The following is a 22582-nucleotide window of genomic DNA, read 5'->3' as shown; positions in this document are numbered from 1 at the left end:
AATGGTTACTTCACAAGCATTGAAGCAGGTCTGCAGGTGTCTTTCTCTCTCCCTCCCCCTCCCTCTCAGTTTCTCTCTGACCTATCCAATAAAATGAAAAAAATGTGCACCAGGACCAGTGGATTCATAGTGCTGGCACCGAGCCCCAGTGTTAACCCTGAATGCAAAAAAAAAAAAAAAAAGATCAAAAGATAAAAAGAATTTAAAAGAAACGAAGCCATTCAGGAACCAGACAGTGATGCATCCAGTTGAGCGTATATGTTACCATGTGAGAAGACCTGGGTTCAAGCCTCTACTCTCCGCCTGCAAGGGGACCTCTTCGCAAGTGGTGAAGCAGGTCTACAAGGGTCTGTCTTTCTCTGTTCTTCTCTACCTCTCCCTCCCCTCTCAATTTCCCTGTGTCCTATCAAATAATAATAGAATGAAAAAAGGGGGAAATTGGCCCCCAGTAGCAGTGGATTTGTAGTGCTGGCACTGAGCCCAGCAATAACCCTGGTGGCGAAGGAAGGAAGGAAGGAAGGAAGGAAGGAAGGAAGGAAGGAAGGAAGGAAGGAAGGAAGGAAGGAAGGAAGGAATAGAAAGAGAAGAAAGGGGAAGAAAGAAAAACATTCAATAAAAAATTTTGCTCAGCCCATGTCCAGTGGAGAAGCAATTACAGAAGCCAGAACTCCCACCTTCTGCATCCCAAAAAGAATTTTGGTCCATACTCTCAGGGTGCAGGGGAGAAATGATAGGAGGAAGATGATCAGAAGGCTCTGAACACTAACTCCATCAGGACCCAAAGTGAGAAGAGGAAAAAGGGAGGGACATTTGAATGTAATAATAGGTGTATGTGTGACTTGGAAAGGAAGAGAAGATGGGACCATGGGTGGGGGAGGGCAAATATATACAAATATAGACAGATAGTTGCAGAAAAAGTATGGGCAAAATTTATGAATAAGGATGTGGATATTTATGTCTGACACTTTACATGGTTCCCATGTTTCATGATAAATAAGATTTCATTGACATGCAGCCTGCTTCTCTGGTCAAAAGAATTGGAGTTGTTTATATTAAATAAGAGAGGTTACCCCCTTCCTCTCAACTGAAATTTGAACAGGCCAAAAAATTAACATATTTGGTCTGTTCATCTTCCTATTTCACCTCCAAACATCATCCTGTGACCCTGAATAAAAGTTTTCAAAGGTTAGAATCCATAGGAAAACAGGTAGACGCAGCAAGAATCATATTACTTTTTTCCCTTTCAATTTCTCCAAAATGTGTCAGTAGGTAGGTTAGATCAGAATCTACACACTCAAACTGCAGCAGTTTCTATAGAATCTGTATCCAATTTTCTGTTATCAGTATCTTTATTATTTATACATTTCTTTTTAAAAATGTTTTAAAGTATTTTATTTTTTGTTTAGTTAGTTATTGGATAAAGACAGGGAACTTGAGAATGAAGGAAGAGATAGGGAGAGAAGAGAGAAGAGAGACACTTGAAGCGCTGCTCATTGCTCTGGAAGCATCCCCCGCCCCCTGCAGGTGGGAACTGGGGGCTTGAACTTGTGCACCACCGCCTGCCTCACTTCATTCATTTCTACTTACATATCTATTATTTTCTACTATAGTATACTGTCACCATTACATGAACCAAAATTGACACATTATCATTAACTGACACCCATGCTTGTGTCAGATTCCCTTCATTTTCCCTGAATCTCCTTTGTCTATTCCAGGATCCCAGCCATTAAACATAAAACATTAAACATTACATTTAATAGTCATTTAATAGTGCCATTTAGGCACCTTTCAGTGGTAATCATTTCTCCAAATTTTCTTACTTGTGATGACCTTAGCAATTTTGAACCATACTAACTGGATATTTTGTAGCATGCCCTTCAGTGGACATCTTTCATATGTTTTTCTTAGGATGGGGTTTGAGGAAGGAAAACTACAGTGGTATCATGCCATTTTCCAAGTCGAGTTCATCGAACAAATCCCTATGACTGTATTGCTGTTGCTGTTGCTACTGTAGACCTTCATCAGCTGACATAGGTGGCATTTGTTGGGATCTGAACTGTAAAGCATAGACTATGCTTGTGAGCCTTTTCCTTTTAGCTTGGGAGAACTCAGGCCATCAGATATAGTGTATCTGTGTTCTTTTTATGATGTCAGTGAGATGCTCCCTGAATATTAATGATCCTTTTATTTTATTAAAGTCTGAGTTGACCTTTTCATCCATATACTTCTGCCTCTTGTTTTTGTTTGAACAAAGTCTGTTACCGTAAGTCTGGCATAGCTGATCTTCTACCCTTCTAGAACATTAGTGCCTTGAGGAATATGACCTTGTCTTATTTGTGGGCACCAACTACATGCCAACCTCTAGGTTTATTCCATGCCCCCACAAATCCACAGTGTACATGGGAACTAAAAAGCTTCATGGTACATCAACTATGCATCTACCTGCTCCTTGCTTCCATTGACAGAATTTATAGTTATAGACCAGAAAGATCACAATAAAGGGAGGGGATTGGATATGGAGTTCTAGTGGTAGGCATTGTGTGGAATTATACCCCCCTTATCCTATGGTCTTGTGAGTATTTCCACTTTATAAATATATTATTAAAAAAAATTTTTAAAGAACCCAGAATTGGGATGTTTCTCTTTCCTTAAGGCTAGGCAGGAGGGATGGCAGTCTGGTGACCCAAATCAAAACCAGCCTGTTGCTGGGGCTGGGGCTGGGGGAGGATACAGTAGGTACCTGCCTTACAGTTGAATCTCAGCACCACATGGGAACTCCATGGGCAGCACCAAGGGAACTTCATAGATGGCGGAGTGGTGCCATTTGTTGTAATTTAACTTAAAAAAGGTTTTGGGAGATTGGGGGCTGCTATAGCGCATAAAAGGATTCACAGCGGGGGCTGGGAACTGGTTTAAACAATACAAGATTTATTAGGGTGAAACAGGTAAAAGACAAAATAAGCAATTATCATCAAGGGTTAAGAGTACACTAGGTCCATAAAGTCTGAGTATAGTTATCAAAAGTTTAGTCCCATAAGATAAACAATTATCAGCTCTGGTAAAGGTTGCTCATGGATGTAGAGGTGTCTAAAAGTTTTTACCGGCTAGCAGAGTCACACGTGTTCAGTTCCCAGGAGAAGCAGTAGCCATGGCAAAACCTGGTGCACCTCTGTTGAGATGCTTCTGACCAGGAGAAGAAGCAGAAGCTAAAGAGAGGGACCTGCTCAAAGTCTGTGCTTTATACCTTCCATTCTCTGAAGCAACTCCTCAGAGTGAGTTCATTTGTATGCTAATAGTCCCAAACTCCTGCTGGGGTCACGACAATCATTTGTGGGCCATACAAAATTACCAACTTAGAAATCAGCATTTTATGTTGTAGTGAAAAAAAGCTCCTGGGTTTATTGAATTTTGAGTCCCACCTGTGGTAGCCTTGGTAGGGTCTTATATACAGCCCATGAGCCCAACATTCCTCATCCCAGTTTAGATGAGCAGATAAAATATATGGTCTTAGAAACCTAATTTAATGAGAGGTGGGGAGGAGAGATATCAAAGAAAATACTTGAACCACAAGGAAAATTTCCTTGTGATTTCATATATACTAGAAAATTTACTCATGTAAATTTGGACAGTGATAGTGCTGGTTAGTGAGAAGAATCTACCACAAAAGTGGAAAAGAGAAAATCTGTTAGAGTGAGGCAGGAAGTCAAGGAATAGTCACTAAAAGAGGTAGCTGAAGAATAAAATTAAAATAAAATAAAATAGGCACCTGGCTGGCCAGCACAGCACCCACTATGGAGGTTAATCGGACACTCCCTGCTGATGTACATTTTATAGGGTCTTTTGAGTAAGCAGAAATGCCATCATTGGACAGGGGGGACCTGGTGGGTGCAGATGTAACCTGAAAGCCCTTCCACTTCTCCAGCCCCATGGACCTCCTGCATGATGAGCACATAGTACAATGAACTGAGCACCAGTAGGGGTGCACCCAGCAAAGTGGAGTTGGCACCTTGATAGGCTTGTTACCTGCCCTGGAATTGATTGTTTCCCCATCAGAACCCCATTAAGCCACTCCCCATGAGAGGCTTCCTCCACACAAGCCTCAGTCTCTGCCTCCCCTTCTTCAGGGACCTCTGGGTCAAAAGGTGAAAGGCAGAAAGTAGAAGGTCAAGTCAGGGTGCTGGAAGCAGGCCATGTTTCACAAACTTCTGTTACTGAGGGACTTTAAACATGTTTCTTACTCTCCCCGAGCCTCAGTTCCCTGTTCCTTGGGGTGCTTATGAAGGTTAACTCAAGCTTGAGAGACTGGGCAGGTGCTCAGTGAACAGTTCTCAGGATTAAATTGAGTCTGAAATGATGCCTGGTCTCCATCACAAGGGAACATTTAGGAAAGACAGCTTGCTTGAGGTAGACTGTTGGTCCCAGAGGGCACACATGGTGGCTAGCTCAAACCTGAACTGAATATACAGCAAAGCAGGTCTGCTACTAAAGTGAACTATTTTGCCAGTCCTTATCATTTGCAGCTATAGCTCTATTGATTCCTTTATCTTATTAAAATCTCAACTCCTTAAGGAAAAAAAAATTCCCCCTGCATGCTGGGACCAGGGGCTTGAACCCAGCTCCTTGTGCATGGTAACAGGTGTGCTGCCACCCCAGCCCCAGCTACACAGGTCTAGTCTTGTGTGGAGCTTCTATCTTGTGCATTTTCTCAGCAAACTAAAAGCCTAAAACCCAGGAACTTCTTTCAGTGCTGAAGAGGACTCCTCCTCCTCCAAAGGCCTCTGCTTCCCCATTGATTTTCCAGGGAGTCCATCCTCTCAAGTGCCTGGGGAAGGCAGCTGACACTGAGGATGACCCTGACATCTACCTGCTGGCCTCTCTGGATTGCGTCTTCTCCTCCAGGCTATATGCCTGGGGCTTCAGGAGCACAGAATCTACTGCCCTCCTCTGTTGCCTGTCCCCTGCTGCCTGTCACTCTCCAGTGGCATGGCACTGAGACATTTCTGCCTGGGTGACTCTCCGTGAACTCACCCATGGCCAGGGACCATCCATCCTGTTCACTTTAGTGAGCTCCCAGGTAGAGGGGAAAGGGGACCCTCAATTGTTTGGTATGTGTGCTTGGGTGAGCAGAATTGTACCGTGTCTAATTCATAAATGAAATATCAGAGAGGCTGCTGAAGCTGGTCAGCTCTGCCTAGCGAAGTCTTTTTTTATAAGGCTCAGGCTGGCTCACAGAGCTGCTGGTGAGGCAGGTCCTCAGCAGACAGCAGAGCACCAGACACTCAGAGGCCAATAATCTTCTATGCACATTCAGCTCCAACCTTGTTTTTCTGGGATTTTGTTTGTTTGTTTCTGTTTCAGGGCCAGGCTTTCACCATTCCTGGACTCTTTCATTTAGAAAGACAATGGGGAGGACAGACACCACAGCTCTAGAGCTTCCCCCCAGTGCTGTAGCACCCACCCCACCCTACCCATGGTGCTGGGCTAGCCCTTGGGCCAAGGATATGGCAAGACACATGCCCTGCCCAGTAGGCTCTCTTCAACCCCACCAACCTTGTTTTAAGGAGTTGCCCTTGAGGGCCAAGAGGTAGCTCACCCAGTACAGTGCACACTTTACAATGCTGGAGGACCCAGGTTCACACCTCTGGCACCACATAGGAGCACAGTGGACAAGGGGACACTTCACTAACAGTGGAACACTGCTATGCTGTTACTCCTCTCTCTGTGTCTCTCTCACTCCCTCTGTTTCTGTCTGTGGCCGAAAGGGGGGAGAAATATCTGCTGGGAGCACTGGAGTTTCACAGACTACATGTCCTTGTAAAATGCCAGTGATGAAAGGGAGGGAGAGAGGGAGGAGGGAGAGAGAAACTAAGAAGCAGCAGCCTTGGGCCTTCTGGGATGATGGGCCTGGCTGCTTTGGCAGAATCTGGCTCCTGATGGGGTTTTCTCACCGCATAAGCTTGGGTGTCCTCTCCCTCACAGACCTGCCAAACCCTACCTGCTCAGGTGTTTGATGAAGGAGTCGGGGCAGGAAACCTCAGATGTGCCCCAGTCCCGCTCACCCCAGCCCTCCCCTGGTTCTCACTCAGCTCTCTGTCTCCTTCTCCAGGCTTCCTCCTGCTCATGGCGCTGACAGAAGCTCTGAGACTTGCCACCCAGGACCTGTCTCCTCTTCAGGTCCCCCCGTCAGCCAGCACCCCCGGCACCATGGTGACCGTGCCCCTCAGCCACCCCAGAAACTCCTTGCAGGCGGCTACCCCTACCTCCGCACTGACCCCTCAGCCGGACAGACCCCACTCACAGGCAGCAGCCCCTCATCCAGCTGGACCCCCTTCAGTGGCAGCTACCCCTCACTCTGCAGCTCCCCTCCTGGCTGCCACAGCAAACCTGCTGCCCCACTCTGAGCCTTGGCCTCCCGGGGAAACTGTGTCCACCCTCCTGCCTACTGAGCCAAAGGGGGCCACCGGCCGCCCCACCTCAGCACCCCTCAGGCCCACCACACGCAGGCCCCGGCCCCCTGGCTCTTCTCGGAGGGGTGCAGGGGGCTCACCGCGCCCTGGGACACCTGCTCCCAGTGGTCACTCGGCAAGGAAGGAAGGCCTGTGGGGACGGCACCAGGGCACCCCGAGTCCTGGCCAGAAGCGGCCCCTGGGGAAGATCTTTCAGATCTACAAAGGCAACTTCACGGGATCCCTGGAGCCTAACCCCTCCACTCTCACACCTAGGACCCCACTCTGGGCTGTGTCTTCCTCCCCACAACCCCAGACAGTGGGCACCACCACAGTGCCCAGCAGGACCTCATGGGGCCGCCCCACCCGCCCCCTGGTGCCTATGGACCCGCAGCCAGGCCCAGACCGGGTAGACCAGGGGGCGCCCCCCACCTTCCCTGGCCAAGGAGGGTGGCCCGATGCTCCAGCAGCCTCAGGTGCACCGGCCAGCCCCCAGCCTGCCCCAGTGCCTTCTCTGCACCCCCGTGGTGACCCAAACGACAGCAACAGCGACAGCCACATTGACTCTGGGATGACTGGCTTCCTGGCCACCAGCAGACCTTCTGCCACCAGCTCTGGGGGACCCCCATCTACCCCAGTGCCATCCCAGGCTGCCTCTGCCACCAGCGTCTCAGCCCCTTCCAAGGGCATTCCTCAGGGAACCTCACTGTCCACCCCCCAGGCCTCGGCCAAGTCCCCTGGGGCCCCAGAAAATACCATTGCTTCGTCCACCCCTTCTGAGACCGACAGAGCACCCAGCGTGTTCTCCACAGCACCATCTACAGCCACTGGGAACTTCCTTAACCGCCTGGTCCCAGCAGGCACCTGGAAGCCTGGGCTGGCAGGGAATGTCTCCCATGTGGCCGAAGGGGACAAGCCCCAGCACAGAGCTACCATCTGCCTGAGCAAGATGGACATCGCCTGGGTGATTCTAGCCATCAGCGTGCCCATCTCCTTCTGCTGTGAGTACCTCACTGCCCCTCCTCCCTCTACCACATCAGACCCCCTGGTCCCCATTCTTCTGTCCTAGCTGATGACCCCTGGATGGTGCAGGCTGCCTCCTTTTTGCTTCCACTGGCATGGGTGGGAGGGCCACCAGCTCCTCCTGGCCACTGTTTGTCACTCCTTTCTCCCTGCTGTCTCCTTACAGAGCTTGAGCTAATCGGACCATAGGGCTTCTTCCACATGAAGTTTCCTCTGTGCCTCCCCCCTCACTGGGCAGTCCACTCTCCTTGGACCTTTCTACTTGCTTTCTGACTCTCCTGGGGACCTGTAATCCCTACCTTGTGACCACAAGATGTTTTCTCCCTCCAGACTATGCAAGGCCTGTCCATCTGCCACCCACTGAAATGTTTGGAATGGCTCTCAAGGATAGTCTTTTCTCCCAAACTGCCCACACATGCCCAAGTCTTTCCATACCACAAGGCTGTACTGCCCTGCCCCACGCCCCTGCCCCTGCCTTACATCCCTCAGGTGGGGGTAGGGACACTACTCCAGAGGGGAGCACAACTTCACACACATGCCCATCACAGCAGAAAAGAGCAGGTGGCCACTTCTAGTTCTGGACACTGTGGTCACATGCAGGCAGCTGGCACTGCTGTATGGACTCACATCACTACATGTTGGGCACCTGAGAAATACTGCACAGAGAGATACCCATCCTGCTGATAGAACTAGAACATTTTAAAGATCGCATGATAAAAGAATGAGGAGGGGGGTGGGTGGTAGCGCAGTGGGTTAAGCTCACTTGGCTTAAAGTGCCAGGACCAATGTAAGGATCTTGCTTTGAGCCCCTGGCTCCTCACCTGCGGGTGAGTCACTTCATAGGCAGTGAAGGAGGTCTTCAGGTGTCTGTCTATTTTATTCTATCTTTATTATTATTGACAACAACAACAGTAATAATAACAATAAAAAAATAAACAATAAGGGCAACAAAAGGAGGAAAATAGCCTCCAGGAGCAGTGGATTCGTAGTGCAGGCACCAGCACCAAGCCACCAAGCCCCAGCGATAACCCTGGAAGCAAAAAAAAGAAAAAAAAAAGAATGAGGAGGGCGGTACACCTGGTTGAGTGCGCACATTACCACGCACAGGACCCAAGTTCAAAGCCCCCAGTCTCCACCTGCAGGGGGGAACTTGATGAGCAGTGAAGCAGTGCTGCAGTCGTCTCTCTCCCTCTTTATATCCCCCCCACCACTTCCTCTCTTTTCTATCAAATAAAAAGAAATATAATAATAATAATAATGGGAGCAACAAGATAGCTAACTTGGTTAGTGCCCCTGATCACACACTTTGTTTTTAGGAGAAATTAAACCCTGGAAAGTTCCCATGGAGGAGGCTCTTGAGCCCTTGTCACTGGTCCCGACCTGAATGCAGCTTCTGCTCTGCACTGTGGTCCAACAAGGCTGGTTTACAGTTGATGCCTGGATCCTTTCCAGAAACCACTTCTCCCATCTTTTTCCTTCTCCTCCTCCTCTTCCTCTTGCTCTTTTTCTCCCTCCTCTTTCTTCTCCTCCTGGGCGGGGAGCAAAGCAAACCTTCCATGTCAGGCCAGATGACCTGCATGTTCTCAAGGACCTGATTGAAGAGTAGTGTGCAGGCCATGCTTTCCATCCTCTCATCAGGCTGCCTGATCACCTCTCACAGGGACATACGTACATCCTGAAAACTGTGGTTTCCCCATTCTGAAACAGACTGGTGGTGAAAAAGTACTGTTGGCCAATACTCTGTTTATAATGGCCATATTGGAGAAGTAAGTCCATTAGAGATAGCTTTCAGTTTTCCAGCCTTAATATGTGTCTAGAAGCTCTAATTTACAATATGAGTAAGTACCTTTTTTCTTTTGTTTCCTCTCCCTTCCTTCCTTCCTCTCTTCCTTTCTTTCTTTTTTTTCCCTTTATTCCTCATTTTCTTTTTGTTGCTGGAGCTTCACAACTACAGGCTAATTTTTTCGAAGAGAGAGAGGGAGGGAGATAATAAGAGACAGACAGGCAGAGACATCAAGACCACAGCACCAAAGCTTCCTCCAGTATGATCAGGCAGGGCTTGAACCTAGAGCATATTCATGATAAAGCAGGGGCACTAACCATGTGGGCTATCCTGTCATTCCCCTATCATTTTTATCATGCTACCTTTAAAGCAGAAAATGACTTGTCCAGACACACACACACACACACACACACACACACACACACACATACACACACACACACACTCATCTGCAGTATGGATTTCTCTCACTTGGAATTATGTTTCCTAAATGCCCATTGTGTGCCAGGCACTGTGCCCAGCCCTGAGGAGTCAGAACTGTGAGACATGGCCTTCCTCTCAGCTCCTAGAACCCTTTCACCTTGGGACAGGCAGTATGTAGAGCCGGCTCCACACCTTCCTGGATCTGGCAATTCTACAAAGACTTTCCTGGTCCTGTTACTACATATGAGCCTGAAGTTAGAGCAAACCTTACTGCACAACCAAAAAACCCATGGGCTACCTAAACCCCACATGATGGTGTCTCTCAAGACAGAAGCCAGGAGTCAGCCCAGTACATATATCCCTTCAAATTAGTGTTATCATCTCTTTTGGATAAATGCCTAGGAGTAGAATTGCCATTTGTATTTGTTTAAGGATTCTCCATACTGTTCTCCATAGTGGTTGCACCAGTTTGCATTCCCACCAACTGTGTAAAAGAAATGAGAGGGGAGGGGAGCTTAACTGCTGAACTCTCCACATCCTCTCCAACACTTATCCTCTCCTGTTTCCTTGATGAAGGCCATTCTCACAGGTGTGAGGTGGAAACTCAATGTGGTTTTCATTTGCGTTTCTCTGGTGATGAGTGACTTGGAGCATTTCCGCATATGTCTTTTGGCCATGCCTATCTCTTTTTTAAAGAACTGGCTATTCATATTTTCTGCCTACTTCTTTATTGGGTTGTTCTTTTTCTTTTTGTTGAGCTGTATGAGTTCTTTATAGATGTTTGCTATCAACTGCTTGTCTGAAGTATGGTGTGCAAATATGTTCTCCCAGTTGCTAGGTTTCCTGTTTATCTTTATGGAGGTTTCTTTTTATGTATAGAAGGTTTTAAATTTGATATAGTCCCATTTGTTCAATCTTGTTTTTGTTTCCCTTGCCTATGGGGTGTAGTCTCCAAATGTTAATGTCATGACGTGTTTCACCTATGTGTTCTTCTATGTATATTATATATATATATATATATATATATATATATATATATATATATGACCCATTTTGAGCTAATTTTGGTATATGGTGTTAATTGGAGGTCTAGTTTAATTTTTCTACATGTGGCTGTCCAGTTCTTCCGGCTGGTGCTGCTTCTCTGCACCCACCAGAAGGCCTCTGGTGCAGTGTGCTGGAATCGTGTACCAGGATGGAGAAGGGCTCTTCTCAGAAGCTGTGCCCAGACAGAAAGGCATCGTTAGAAATGTGCAGCACAATTTCCACTGGGTCTTGCCCTGTAAAGCTGGAGGGAGTCGGGCGGTAGTGCAGCGGGTTAAGCGCAGGCGGCGCTACGCTCAAGGACCGGCATAAGGATCCCAGTTCAAGCCCCCGGCTCCCCACCTGCAGGGGAGTCGCTTCACAGGCGGTGAAGCATGTCTGCAAGTATCTTTCTCTCCCCCTCTCTGTCTTCCCCTCCTTTCTCCGTTTCTCTCTGTCCTATCCAACAACTACAACATCAGTAACAACAACAATAATAACTACAACAATAAAATAACAAGGGCAACAAAAGGGAATAAATAAATATTTGGAAAAAAAAGAAAAAGAAATGTGCAGCACCAGTGTCCACTGGGTCTTGCCTTGTAAAGCTGGAACAGGACTGTCCTGGACTCCTGGACTGGTCTCTGCTGCCCCCATCTGGACACACACAGCCCTAACCCCAGCTCAGCCCCTCCTCTCTGCCAGAACGCTGGGCCTTCAGCTGCAATCCTGGCTTATGCTGTACAGGACACCTCCATTCTCAAAACAAACTTCCCCAGACTCCCTGAAGGAGAGGAAACAGGCCCAGCTGCACTGAGCCCAGCCAGAGCTGCCCCTGAACTTGAGAAGGTCCATGTGTACCCAGTCCCACAGCACTCTCTGGAATCCTTCAGACACCCAGAAAAGGCCACAGAGTGACCACTGTTCAGGGAGTCGGCAAGTCCTCTGGCCAACACAGGGCTTAGTTGAGCTCCTTGTTCTGTGGCTGTTGGTTATATCTGCTGCATACAGACATCACTACCACCACCACCCTTTTTTTTTTATAAAATGGAAACACAAGACAAGACCATAGGATAAGAGGGAAACAATTCCCACCACCAGAACTCCATATTCCACCCCCTCCCCTGATAGCTTTCCTATTCTGTAACCCTCTGGGAGCATGGACCCAGGGTCATTATGGGGTGCAGAAGGTGGAAGATCTGGCTTCTGTAATTGCTTCCCCACTGAACATGGGCATTGACAGGTTGATCCATACTCCCAGCTTGTCTCTCTCTTTCCCTAATGGGGCAGGGCTCTGAGGAAGTGGAGCTCCAGGACACATAGGTGGGGTCATCTGTCCAGGGAAATTCGGTTGGCATTGTGGTAGCGTCTGGAACTTGGTGGCAGAAAAGAGTTAAGATATAGAGCCATACAAATTGTTGGCTAATCATGAACCTAAAGGCTGGAATAGTGCAGATGAAGATCTGGGGTCTCCATTTTGGAAATAGCTAATAGGTCTATTTTAGGTATATTCCAAAGGTCCCATGACTTTATTAGTTTTTGCCTGAGCCTAAAGTCTGATATGCAGGTGGATCCAAGTTATTGTCTGGGGAGATGATGTCATGGCTGGAAAAAGGGCTGTAAAGCTGGATCAGGGAAGAGAGTAGCTCCCAATATGGGAAAAGTGTGTAAATACTGTTGACTATAAACCCCATTGATTTGATCTGGGGCCCATATTCATCATAGGAGCCTATGTAGCCTCTGTATCCCTGTAGGTCTGAGCTCGCATTCTGTGGTCATGAGTAGGAACATTCCAAGTTGCACCAATGTCAGGACCCATGTTCTTCAAGTGGTAGATAGAGTATGTTATCCAACCCCCCTTCAGAGGATGGAACATTCCCTACCATTGTTGATCCACATTAAGGAAAAGGTCCCATAGGGGGCCCCAAAGGCGTCCATTATATTGTTCCTGAGGAGATGACCAGTGATAATGGAGAGAGGGAGCTAATCAGTGTCTAGGCTCACTGACAGACACTTCTTTGACTGCCACACCCCAGGTGACTCTGTGCCTATTGTATTAGGAAAGCTGAGTCAGAAACACTTTCCACTAAAAAGAGTGAAAAAGATTGAGGGCTAGAGAGATACTCCATATCAGAGCACTATCCTTGCAAACACAAAGCCCTGGGTTTGAGTCAGCACTGCAGACAAATAATGGAGACAAAAACAAACAGAACACTCTAGAAGGCAGAGCAGTGCTCTGGTCCCTTTTTCTCTGTCTCATTCATTTATATATACACACACACACACACACACACACACACACACTTTTAAAAAGAACAAAAATGTCCATGAAAGAAAGAAAGGGAGAGAAGGAAGAGTGACAACCCATTAGGCTGAGCACATGTATGTGACCCAGATTCCAGTCCCAGTACCACAGAGGAGTGCCATGGCAATGGGGGAAACTCCAAAGCTGTGATATCTCTCTCTCTCTCTCTCTCTGTGTGTGTGTGTGTGTGTGTGTGATTTCTGTCTGAATGAATAAAAGTTAGCCAGTAGCATGTGTAAGTCTCTGACTTCACAAAGAAGAAAGACTGAGACATGAAGAAAATGTGTTCAGATTTGTCTCCTTGGGGCCTATGAGCCCATTGAAGGAGGCAGTGAAGAAGCAGCCTCACGGTAGGGCAGGGCTGTCCACAGGTGTCAGCTCAGTGACCTGTGCTACCCACGTGCTCTTACAGCTCTGTTCCCTGCCTTCCCACCAGTGACTCCTGCTGGCACCTCCCTCAAGCTTCTGCAGGCATATTCTCAAGTGCCCAGTTGGAAAGCCCAACAGGAAGCCCCCCCAACCTGGCTTTCCCAGACCTGTGGCCCCAGGTCCATACCTTGAGCCCTTTTTGGCACCCTCCTGCCAACTGCCAAAGAAAGGAAATTCTTTCCCACAATCTGGGATTACCCACCCCCGCACCCAAGATGATACAACTTCCCTCCCCTCAGGGCTCCAACTCTCAACTACAAAACAAAGGTGCTGAACTGAATGCTAGAGTTCCTCTCCCTTCTCATTTCTCTGACTTAAACCCTGCATGGGTTACAGAGCACACAGAGGAGGAGCCTGTTGGGACTGAACAAGCCCTGATATGGTGCCAGCTTTCCCCCATCATCCGGGGAACTTGGACTACTGAATCACTGGCCCAATGTTTTCTCACCTTTGAAAATAGGGCTAATGTCCACTGTGTTAGGAGATTTTTTTTTTCTTTTGATAAACAGAAATTGAAAGGGAGAAGGAAAGGAGAAGGAGAGGGAGAGGAAGAGATAGATAGATAGATAGATAGATAGATAGATAGATAGATAGAAAGAAATGCTAGCAGCACTGCTTCAACTCTTGTGAGTGTGAGGCTTCCCCCCTTGCAGGTGAGGAGTGGGAGCCTGAAACTGGGCCCTTACTCATGACCACAGAATGTGAGCTCAGATCTACAGGGACACAGAGGTCACATAGGCTCCTAAGCTGAATATGGGCCCCAGATCACATCAAATTGATGGGGTTTACAGTCAACAATATTTATACACCTTTCCCATATTTCTAGCTAGTCTCTTCCCTGATCCAGCTTTCTGGTCCTTTTTCCACCATCTCCCCAGACATTAACTTAGTTCCACCTGCATATCAGATGTCAGGCTCAGGGAAAAAAAAAGTAATATAGCCATGGGCCCTCTGGAATATAACTAAAATAGACCTACTAACTATCTACAAAACGGAGACCCCCCAAAAAAAATCTTTGTCTGCATTAATCCAGCCTTTAGGTTCATGATTAGTCAACAATTTGTTTGGCTTTATATGTTAACTCTCCTTTCAGCCACCAAGTTCCAGATGCTACCGTGATGCCAACCGGACTTCCCTGGGCAGACAACCCCACCAATGTGTCCTGGAGCCCCGCTCCACCAGTGAAAGAGAGAGACAGGCTGGGAGTATGGATCAACCTGTCAATGTCCATGTTCAATGGGGAAGAAACTACAGAAGCCAGACCTTTCACCTTCAGCACCCCATAATATCCCTTGGTCCATGCTCCTAGAGGGATAAAAAAATAAAAACGGAAACCTATGGGGAGGATAGGATAGGGAGTTCTGGTGGTGGGAATTGTGTGGAGTTGTACCCCTCTTATCCTATTGTTTTTGTCAGTGTTATCTTTATATATATATATTTTTTTTAAAGAAACTGGGCCCTTATACATGGTAATATGTGCACTCTACCTGGTGTTTTACCACCTAGCACCTTTAGTTTTGATTTTTAAGAAGGTAGGTACCACGGTGGAATCATGTATGCCGTCAAGGCTCAAGCCCCATTACCGCATTGGAATGCCATTCTGACATTGGGAAAAACTCTGGTGCTGTGGTTTCTATCTGAATGAAAAAGTAACTTGATTAAAGAATGAATTCTTTGGAAGGAAGGGAGGAGACTTCCAGAATTTGAAAAGATTTATACCAGCTATCCTGAAATTCCTTTTATCATGAGACATTCAGTAATCTTTGCTTTTTTTCTTTTTTCCCCTCTCTTTATAGTAGCTGTTTTTTTAAATATTTATTTATTCCCTTTTTGTTGCCCTTGGGTTTTTTTATTGTTGTAGTTATTATTGTTGTTGTTATTGATGGTGTTGATGGATAGGACAGAGAGAAATGGAGAGAAGAGGGGAAGACAGAGAGGGGGAGAGAAAGATAGACACCTGCAGCCCCTGCAGGTGGGGAGCCGGGGGCTCGAACTGGTATTCTTATACCGGTCTTTGCGCTTTGCGCCATGTGCACTTAACCCAGTGCACTACCGCCTGACTCCCATAGTAGCTATTATTAAGCATTAACCACTTCTTAATGGCTTACCAGACCATGTTTTAGGAGTCTAACCTCATGTATCTCCTCCAAAATCTCTTGGACCCTTCCACTCTCCCCCTTTAGTATAGACCTCAGCTCTGCAGTAAGAGTCCAGGGGTTTGCTTCCACTTGACTTGGTTCTTCCACTTGCTTTGTCTCTCTCTTTTTAAATTACTTTATTTTTTATTAGAGATTTAATATTGATTTATAAAACTGTAAGGTAGTAAAGGTATGGTTCCATATAGTTCCTACCACCAGAGTTCTGTGTCCCACCCCTCCACTGGAAACTGCAGTAGTTTCCCCAGGGTCACCAATAGAGGTTGATTCTATAACTGTCTATCTATTATCTATGTATATAAGTATATTTTCCCCCATTTTTTCAACAGTCCTGCCTTCACATCCTCTCTAGATCACCTCACCTTTAAAAATATTCTTTCCAAGTGTTCCTCCTTTTTTCCTCTTCTCTCTCAGATAGGTGAAACTGTGCCTGGCCTCCTCTGGTGTTTTCCAGATTTGTTTCCCTTTCATTGATGGTATAAAAACAAGATTCCTGGTGGCAGAGGCTTCGGGTCCTGGTGGAGTGCGGGTACAAGGCCTTCTGGTTTACTTCCCTTGTCATTTACCCACCTGGGAGTGTGGACCAAAATTCTTTTTGGGGTGCAGAAAGTGGAAGTTCTAGTTGCTTCCCTGCTGGACATGGGTGTTGGCAGGTTGCTCCATACCCTCAGCATGTCCCTATCTTTCCCTGGTGGGCTAGGTCTTGCTTTATCTCTCTATCTCACCCAGAAGTGAGATCATCCAGAGTCTGTCCTCCTTCTGAGTCATTTCTCTTAGCACGATCCCCTCCGGTTCCATGCATGATGCAGCAGAAGACAAGGAGATCTTTAGGTGATGTGTCATCTAATGTGGATGTAGGTACTCCCATGTATTAGGAAAGCTCTCACCAGGTTTGAAGATTTGTGAGATTGACATCTCAGGCTCCGTATCTCTGGCTGCAGTCCACCATAAGTATTCAGTAATGGCATAAGGTGGGATGGCGGCACTAGTAGCGATTTGGTTGAGGTCAACATAGGTGGTCTGGTGGTGTAAGGAATCAGAGAGAATATCAACAAGTATGCCTGCCCCGCATTCTAATCTCAATGAGAGGGTTGCCACAAGAACACCTTTCAGGATGAGCCTAAAGCAATCTCGTCCTGACTCCCTCATTGTCTCTCTCATTCACCTGGATTTTTTTGGATTTTCTTTTTATTTATTGGATAGACAGCCAGAAATAAAAAGAGGAAGGGGTCATAGAGAGGGAGAGAGACAGGGAGACATCTGCAGCCCTGCTTCACCACTCATGAAGCTTCTCCCCTGCAGATTGGGACCAGGGGCTTGAACCGGGGTCCTTGCGCATTGTAATATGTGCACTCAATCAGGTGCATCATCGCCTGGCCCCCACCTGGGTTTATTTACTTTTCTCTTTTTAAATATTTACTTATTTAGTAACATTTAGAAATAGAGAGTGGGAGAGCAGCACCTGACATAAGTGATGCTAGGGATGGAACTTGGCACCTCATGCTTTCAAGTTCAGGGCTCTGGCCACTATGTTACCTCCTGAGCTACCTGTTTCATTTTCTTTGAATAGATGTTACTTCATTATTAATTTTGTTCACTAGTTAGAGCTTGCCTGTACCTATCCTCACACATACTAGAAGAGTAGCTCCTGAAAGTAGAGAAGCTTTGGGCTAGTTGGTTTGTTTGTTTTTAACAGAGCACTGCTCAGCTCTGGCTTGTAGTGTTGCTGGAGGTTGAACCTGGGACCTCTGATGTCTCAGGCATGAAAGTCTGTGTTTCATAACCACTGTGCTATCTCTCCAATCTCAGCTATATTTTTTTAATTCACTCTGTCTCCCCACCACTTGACATGAAGAACACATGTAGATATTGGATGGATGGATGGATGGATGGATGGATGGATGGATGGATGGATGGATAGATGAATGGTAAATAAATGGATAATGGATGGATTATTAGATGAATGGGTGGGTGATTGGATGGATGGATGGTTGGATGATGGATGGATGGATGGATGGATGGTATATGGATGGATGGATGACATATGGATGGGTGGATGGATAGATGGATAGATGAATGGTAAATGGATAATGGATGGATTATTAGATGAATGGGTGGGTAGATGGATGGATGGTTGGATAAATGAATGGTAGACTGATGGTGGATGGATGGATGGATGGATGGATGGATAGATGGATGATGAATGAGTAGATGGGTGATGGGTGAGGTAAGTGGCTGAATGTGTGACCATCACAGCCACACCTGGAAAACAGCTTCTGCCACCAGGTGATGCTGGCTCCATGCTCAGCGCTCTCACCCCTCTCTGCCCGGGGCTCTAGCTGTCTTGCTGACGGTATGCTGCCTGCGGAGGAAGAAGAAGACGGCCAACCCAGAGAACAACCTGAGCTACTGGAACAATGCCATCACCATGGACTACTTCAACAGGCACGCGGTGGAGCTGCCCAGGGAGATCCAGTCCCTGGAGACCTCTGAGGTACTGAGCCCCCCATCTCCGGCCCTTTCTGAGTGCTGACCCACCACCTGAGGGAAGCACAGGCTCCCCAGAGCCCCAGACCAGCTACTCTGTCCTCACTACCTCACTCCTCGTGATGTGGCCCAGGACCTAGCAGCAGCACCCGGGAGGCTGCTTCATGCCCAGGTCCATGTACGAGCACAGCCACAGACTGGCCCATGTGGCTGAGGCCTGAGCCACTGATGTGACCTCACTGTGGGTTTGTAGCCTCTTCCCTGCCTGGGCCTATGTAGACAGCGAATGTTTCACTTAGTACCACTGCTACAGAGAATGAGGCACTGGGAAGACTCAGTGGGGAGGAATCAGCCCTTGGAGGTTCCATGGGTGATAAGTAAGAGGTGGGCAAGTGTAGTGTGTGTTTGGGGAGGAAAAGCAGTTAGTTCTCCCAGAGAAAGCGTCAGGGGCCCCAGTGGACCAGGTATGCTCCCTATGGCAGTGAGCAAGGCTCTGTTGTGTCAAAATGAACCCTATTTATTATACTCCGACTCTGACAAGGAGAGAAACACCATCTCTAGCAACCAGGAAGCAGGACATCTGCTTTCTCTCCCACTCTCTCTTTTTTTCTCTTTCTTTTTTATTGTCACCAGGGTTACCACTGGAGCTCAGTGGCTGTGTGATGAATCCACTGCTCCCAGTGGCCTTGTTTGTTTAGTTTTTTACAGAGACAGATAATTAGAAACAGAAGAAGAAAGAGACAGGAAGGAACTTGTAGTACTGCCCCACTTTTCATGAAGCTTCCCCTGTGGGTGGGGTTCAGGGGCTTGAACCCAGGCCCTTGCCCATGGTAACATGTGAGATCAACCAGATGTGACACCTCCCGGCCCCTCAGGTCATCTGTTTTAGAAGCTGCTGTAGAAATGAGAAGAGCTGATGGGACTTCTGCATCTCACCTTGGCTAGTGAGCATGGTGGAAATACTCACCCAGATAGATCTGTATATAGATTTCTTTAAAAACTCTCTCCCCTCAGGAGGGGGAAGAGAGCTCAGCCTGGTGGAGCACCAGTTGCAGGCTTGAGGCTCTGAGGTCCCAGGTTCAATCCCCAGCACCACCTTAGGCCAGAGCTGAGCAGTGCTCTGGTCTCTCTCACAATAACTAAATTAACTGAAAAGGCCCACCTCCCACAACCACCTAAGTCATATGTGTCCTCCACTCTCTTTCAGGACCAGCTGTCAGAGCCACGCTCCCCAGCCAATGGCACATACAGTGACACAGGGATGGTCCTGGTGAACCCCTTCTGCCAGGAAACACTGTTCATGGGGAGTGACCAGGTGTCTGAGATCTGACAGCAGCAGACCTCATCTGGCCAGCCCCTCCTCTCTGTCTCGGAACCATAACCAACACAAATATATCTCCTAACTATAATCTTGGTGTAATCCTTACTCAACCGAGAATGTTTTTGGCTTTTTTTTCCCTAAGAAATCGTCAACATCTTTTTTACAAGTGTGGTTTAAAAAGAAAAAAATAAATAAGTCCTTTACAGAAAAACCCATGGTTTATAAAAAAAAAAGTAATAAAGGTATTTCTAAGCAAAGCAGTGGTATTGATTGCTTCTCTCAATACTGTTCCTGAACTCTTGGCAATCCCACAGCCCCAGAGGAAGGAAGAGAGTGACTGGAAGAGTGTTGTGAAAATGACTAAGTGCTACCTAGAGCCTGGGTTCCTCTCTCCTCCTCTGCCATCTGCATAGCATCAAGGGGACTGGGTCACCTGGAGGTACAGGAGTTGGAGGAAAGGGGCAGTTCATCACCCAGTGGATGAGTGCCCCCAATCCTACTCAAGGCCAGCAGGACTGGCCACCCAGTTATGGAGGCAGGCACAGGCAGAAGCCTGTGAGCGGGACACTGAGCATCCTTAGGCCATGGCCCCCAACACCATCTACCACAGAGCCTCTATTGTGCTGGCTCCAGGATCGATGCTCCCAGTGAATGAGGCTCCCCGTTCCACCCACCCATGCATCCTCTCCAGCCCCCACATCTGCATTAAACACTGTGCCTTTCTCTGGAGAGGGCCCCTCAGAACGTTTATCCTCCTTCAAGGAGTAAATGTTCACTGGAGTTCAGCTTTGTCTTCTCAAAAGTATTGCATTGCCCCTGCCCCCAACTCCAAGATCCCCCTAGGAAAATGCTTAGGAGGGCTGGAGGTGCCAAACTGTGTTTTCAGATCCTTCCCCCTACTGTCTAAAGACAAGGAGATCACCAAAGCAGGGATGCAGGGGAAGAAGTCAGTCTGATATCCACCACCCCCACCTCTGAGCGTTGCAGCCCTGCAGGGTGGGTCAACAGGCGAACTTGACATTCAGCTGTCAGCTCCCAGCTCCTCCCCTGCACCCTCATCTTCCCAGCCCAGGCTGTGTCCACCAGGGTTTAGACCCTCAGAGACCCAAGAGAGGCTTCAGATAGGGCTGCTTCTCCCTGCTTCCCCCCCCCCCCAATACATAGTGACCAGGAGAGAAGATAACCTGCTTTGACACTTTCTTTCTCTAAAACAAAAATAGTTTGATAGTATATTTTGAATATAGATGTTCTTATAGTCAGACTGGGAACTGAACTTGAATGTTGGTTTCTATGTTGTGTGTTGTTGGCTGTGGTCTTTGAATCATGACTTTTTCCTTTCTTCTGCCATTCTCTTTTAAAAAGGAAAAAAAAAAAAAAAAGATGGCCTTCAATAATACAAGTTCTCTGTGTTTTATGGACTAGCTTCCCACACATTCAGTGGTTGTCTCTGTTCAAAGACTCTTCAGCTCATAAAGAAGCAGATTCCATGTTGTTGTGAGATCCATCTTCCATGTGCTGCTGCCTGACCTTTGGATCGTCTCATAACCTTTCTATTAACTGCTGCCCTTAATGTCAATGTGTCTGTATATTGAAAGAAAACTGTTTGTAAAGTTAAATGTATATATAATATATGTAAGCAAAGATACATATGTTATATATATACATATGTGGAAGTATGATTTATTTTTCCTTATCCACAGAATTCAGCTACCATGTATATATAAATAAACTTATTTTATTAGCCAGAGGATCAAGCTCCTCATCCATTTTGCATTCTTTTCATTTTTAAAATGATTTTCGCCTTTCTTCAGTGTTACCACCACCCTGTGTTCAGTTGGGCTTTTTTCCCATCTATTCTAACAGCAGGCTTATGAATATGGTGAGCTCATTAGGATTAACAGCTTATCACTTTATAACAATCTTTTTTTTTGAAGAACAAACAAGCCTCTTCAAAATAATTTAGGAAGGAGGAAGTAGAGGGAAATTTTAGGTCCTGTTGTATGATGCACAAAGAGATAAGTAATTGTACCCATGTGTTTATAACTACACATTGAAACCCCCCTCAATAAAATTTACTTATTTATTTATTTTAATAAGAGAAATGCAGAGAAAATGATACAGAGAAACCACAGCACTGCTTAGCTCTGGCTGATGGTGGTGCTGGGGATTGAACCTAGGGCTTTGGAACCTCAGGCATAAAAAATTTTTTCCAGAACCATTATGCCATCTCCCCAGCCCTGATTGAAAAAAATCTTGAATAACGTGTTTGTGATTCTGCCAAAAGATTTCTCTCTCGAGGTCTTTTGGTGATATGGGTGTTAGGACACTATCATCTTCTCCTTCCCCATCCCCAGAGCTCATGACTTACTTTTTTTTTTATTTTTCATTTCTAAAAAGGAAACACTGAAAAAAAACCATAAGAGGGATACAACTCCACACAGTTCCCACCACCAGATCTCTGTATCCCATCCCCTCCCCTGATAGCTTTCCTATTCTTTATCCCTTTGGGTGTATGGACCCAAGGTCGTTATGGGGTCTGGCTTCTGTAATCGCTTCCCCACTGAACGTGGACATTGACAGGTCATTCCGTACTCCCAGCCTGCTTCTCTCTTTCCTTAGTGGGGTGGGTTCTGGGAAATTGGAGCTCCAGGACACATTGGTGGGGTCGTCTGCCCAAGGAAGTCCGGTTGGCATCATGTTAGCATCTGGAACCTGGTGGCTGAAAAAAGAGTTAACATATAAAGCCAAACAAATTGTTGACTAATCATGAACCTAAAGGCTGGAATAGTGCAGATGAAGAGTTGGGGGGTCTCCGTTTTGTAAATATTTAGTAGCCCTATTTTAGTTATATTCCAAACTTACCTTTTAATTTTTTAATGTTCATATTATTATTACTACTATTATTATTTTACCAGAGCACTGCTCATCTTTATCTTATGGTAGTGTGAGGGATTGAACCTAGGGTTTTGGAGCCTTAGGCATGAGTCTTTGTATAACCATTATGCTATCTCCCCAACCCTATAAAAATATATTTCAGGCAGAGAAATCTGAAGCTAAGATACCCACAGAGCGTCACCATTTTGTAGAGGATGACAGCACCTATAGTCTCTGCTAACCTTAGCCAACAACTTGTTCAGTATCTTGAGCCCTTTGTTTGACCATGAACCATCTGTGCTGGGGTGC

At 46.7% G+C, this 22582-nt stretch overlaps 1 protein-coding gene across 3 annotated transcripts in view; it reads left to right on the top strand.

Moving 5' to 3' along the window:
- The window catches only part of TMEM108 (transmembrane protein 108), a 340373-nt gene extending 319234 nt beyond the window's left edge, over positions 1 to 21139 (top strand). For all 3 annotated transcript variants that reach the window (XM_060197000.1, XM_060196996.1, XM_060196999.1), the window contains 3 exons: positions 6110 to 7450; positions 17931 to 18085; positions 19286 to 21139. In XM_060197000.1, coding sequence (XP_060052983.1) covers positions 6110 to 7450; positions 17931 to 18085; positions 19286 to 19408 — 1619 coding nt within the window. In that variant the 3' untranslated portion in view covers positions 19409 to 21139. The remainder of the gene's footprint in view (positions 1 to 6109; positions 7451 to 17930; positions 18086 to 19285) is intronic.
- The last annotated feature ends 1443 nt before the right edge of the window (positions 21140 to 22582 follow it).

This window comes from Erinaceus europaeus, chromosome 1, assembly GCF_950295315.1.
Source record: "Erinaceus europaeus chromosome 1, mEriEur2.1, whole genome shotgun sequence".
Classification (NCBI taxonomy): Eukaryota; Metazoa; Chordata; class Mammalia; order Eulipotyphla; family Erinaceidae; genus Erinaceus; species Erinaceus europaeus.
Note: the sequence above shows the minus strand (reverse complement) of the source record. Positions and strands in the feature narration are given on the sequence as shown.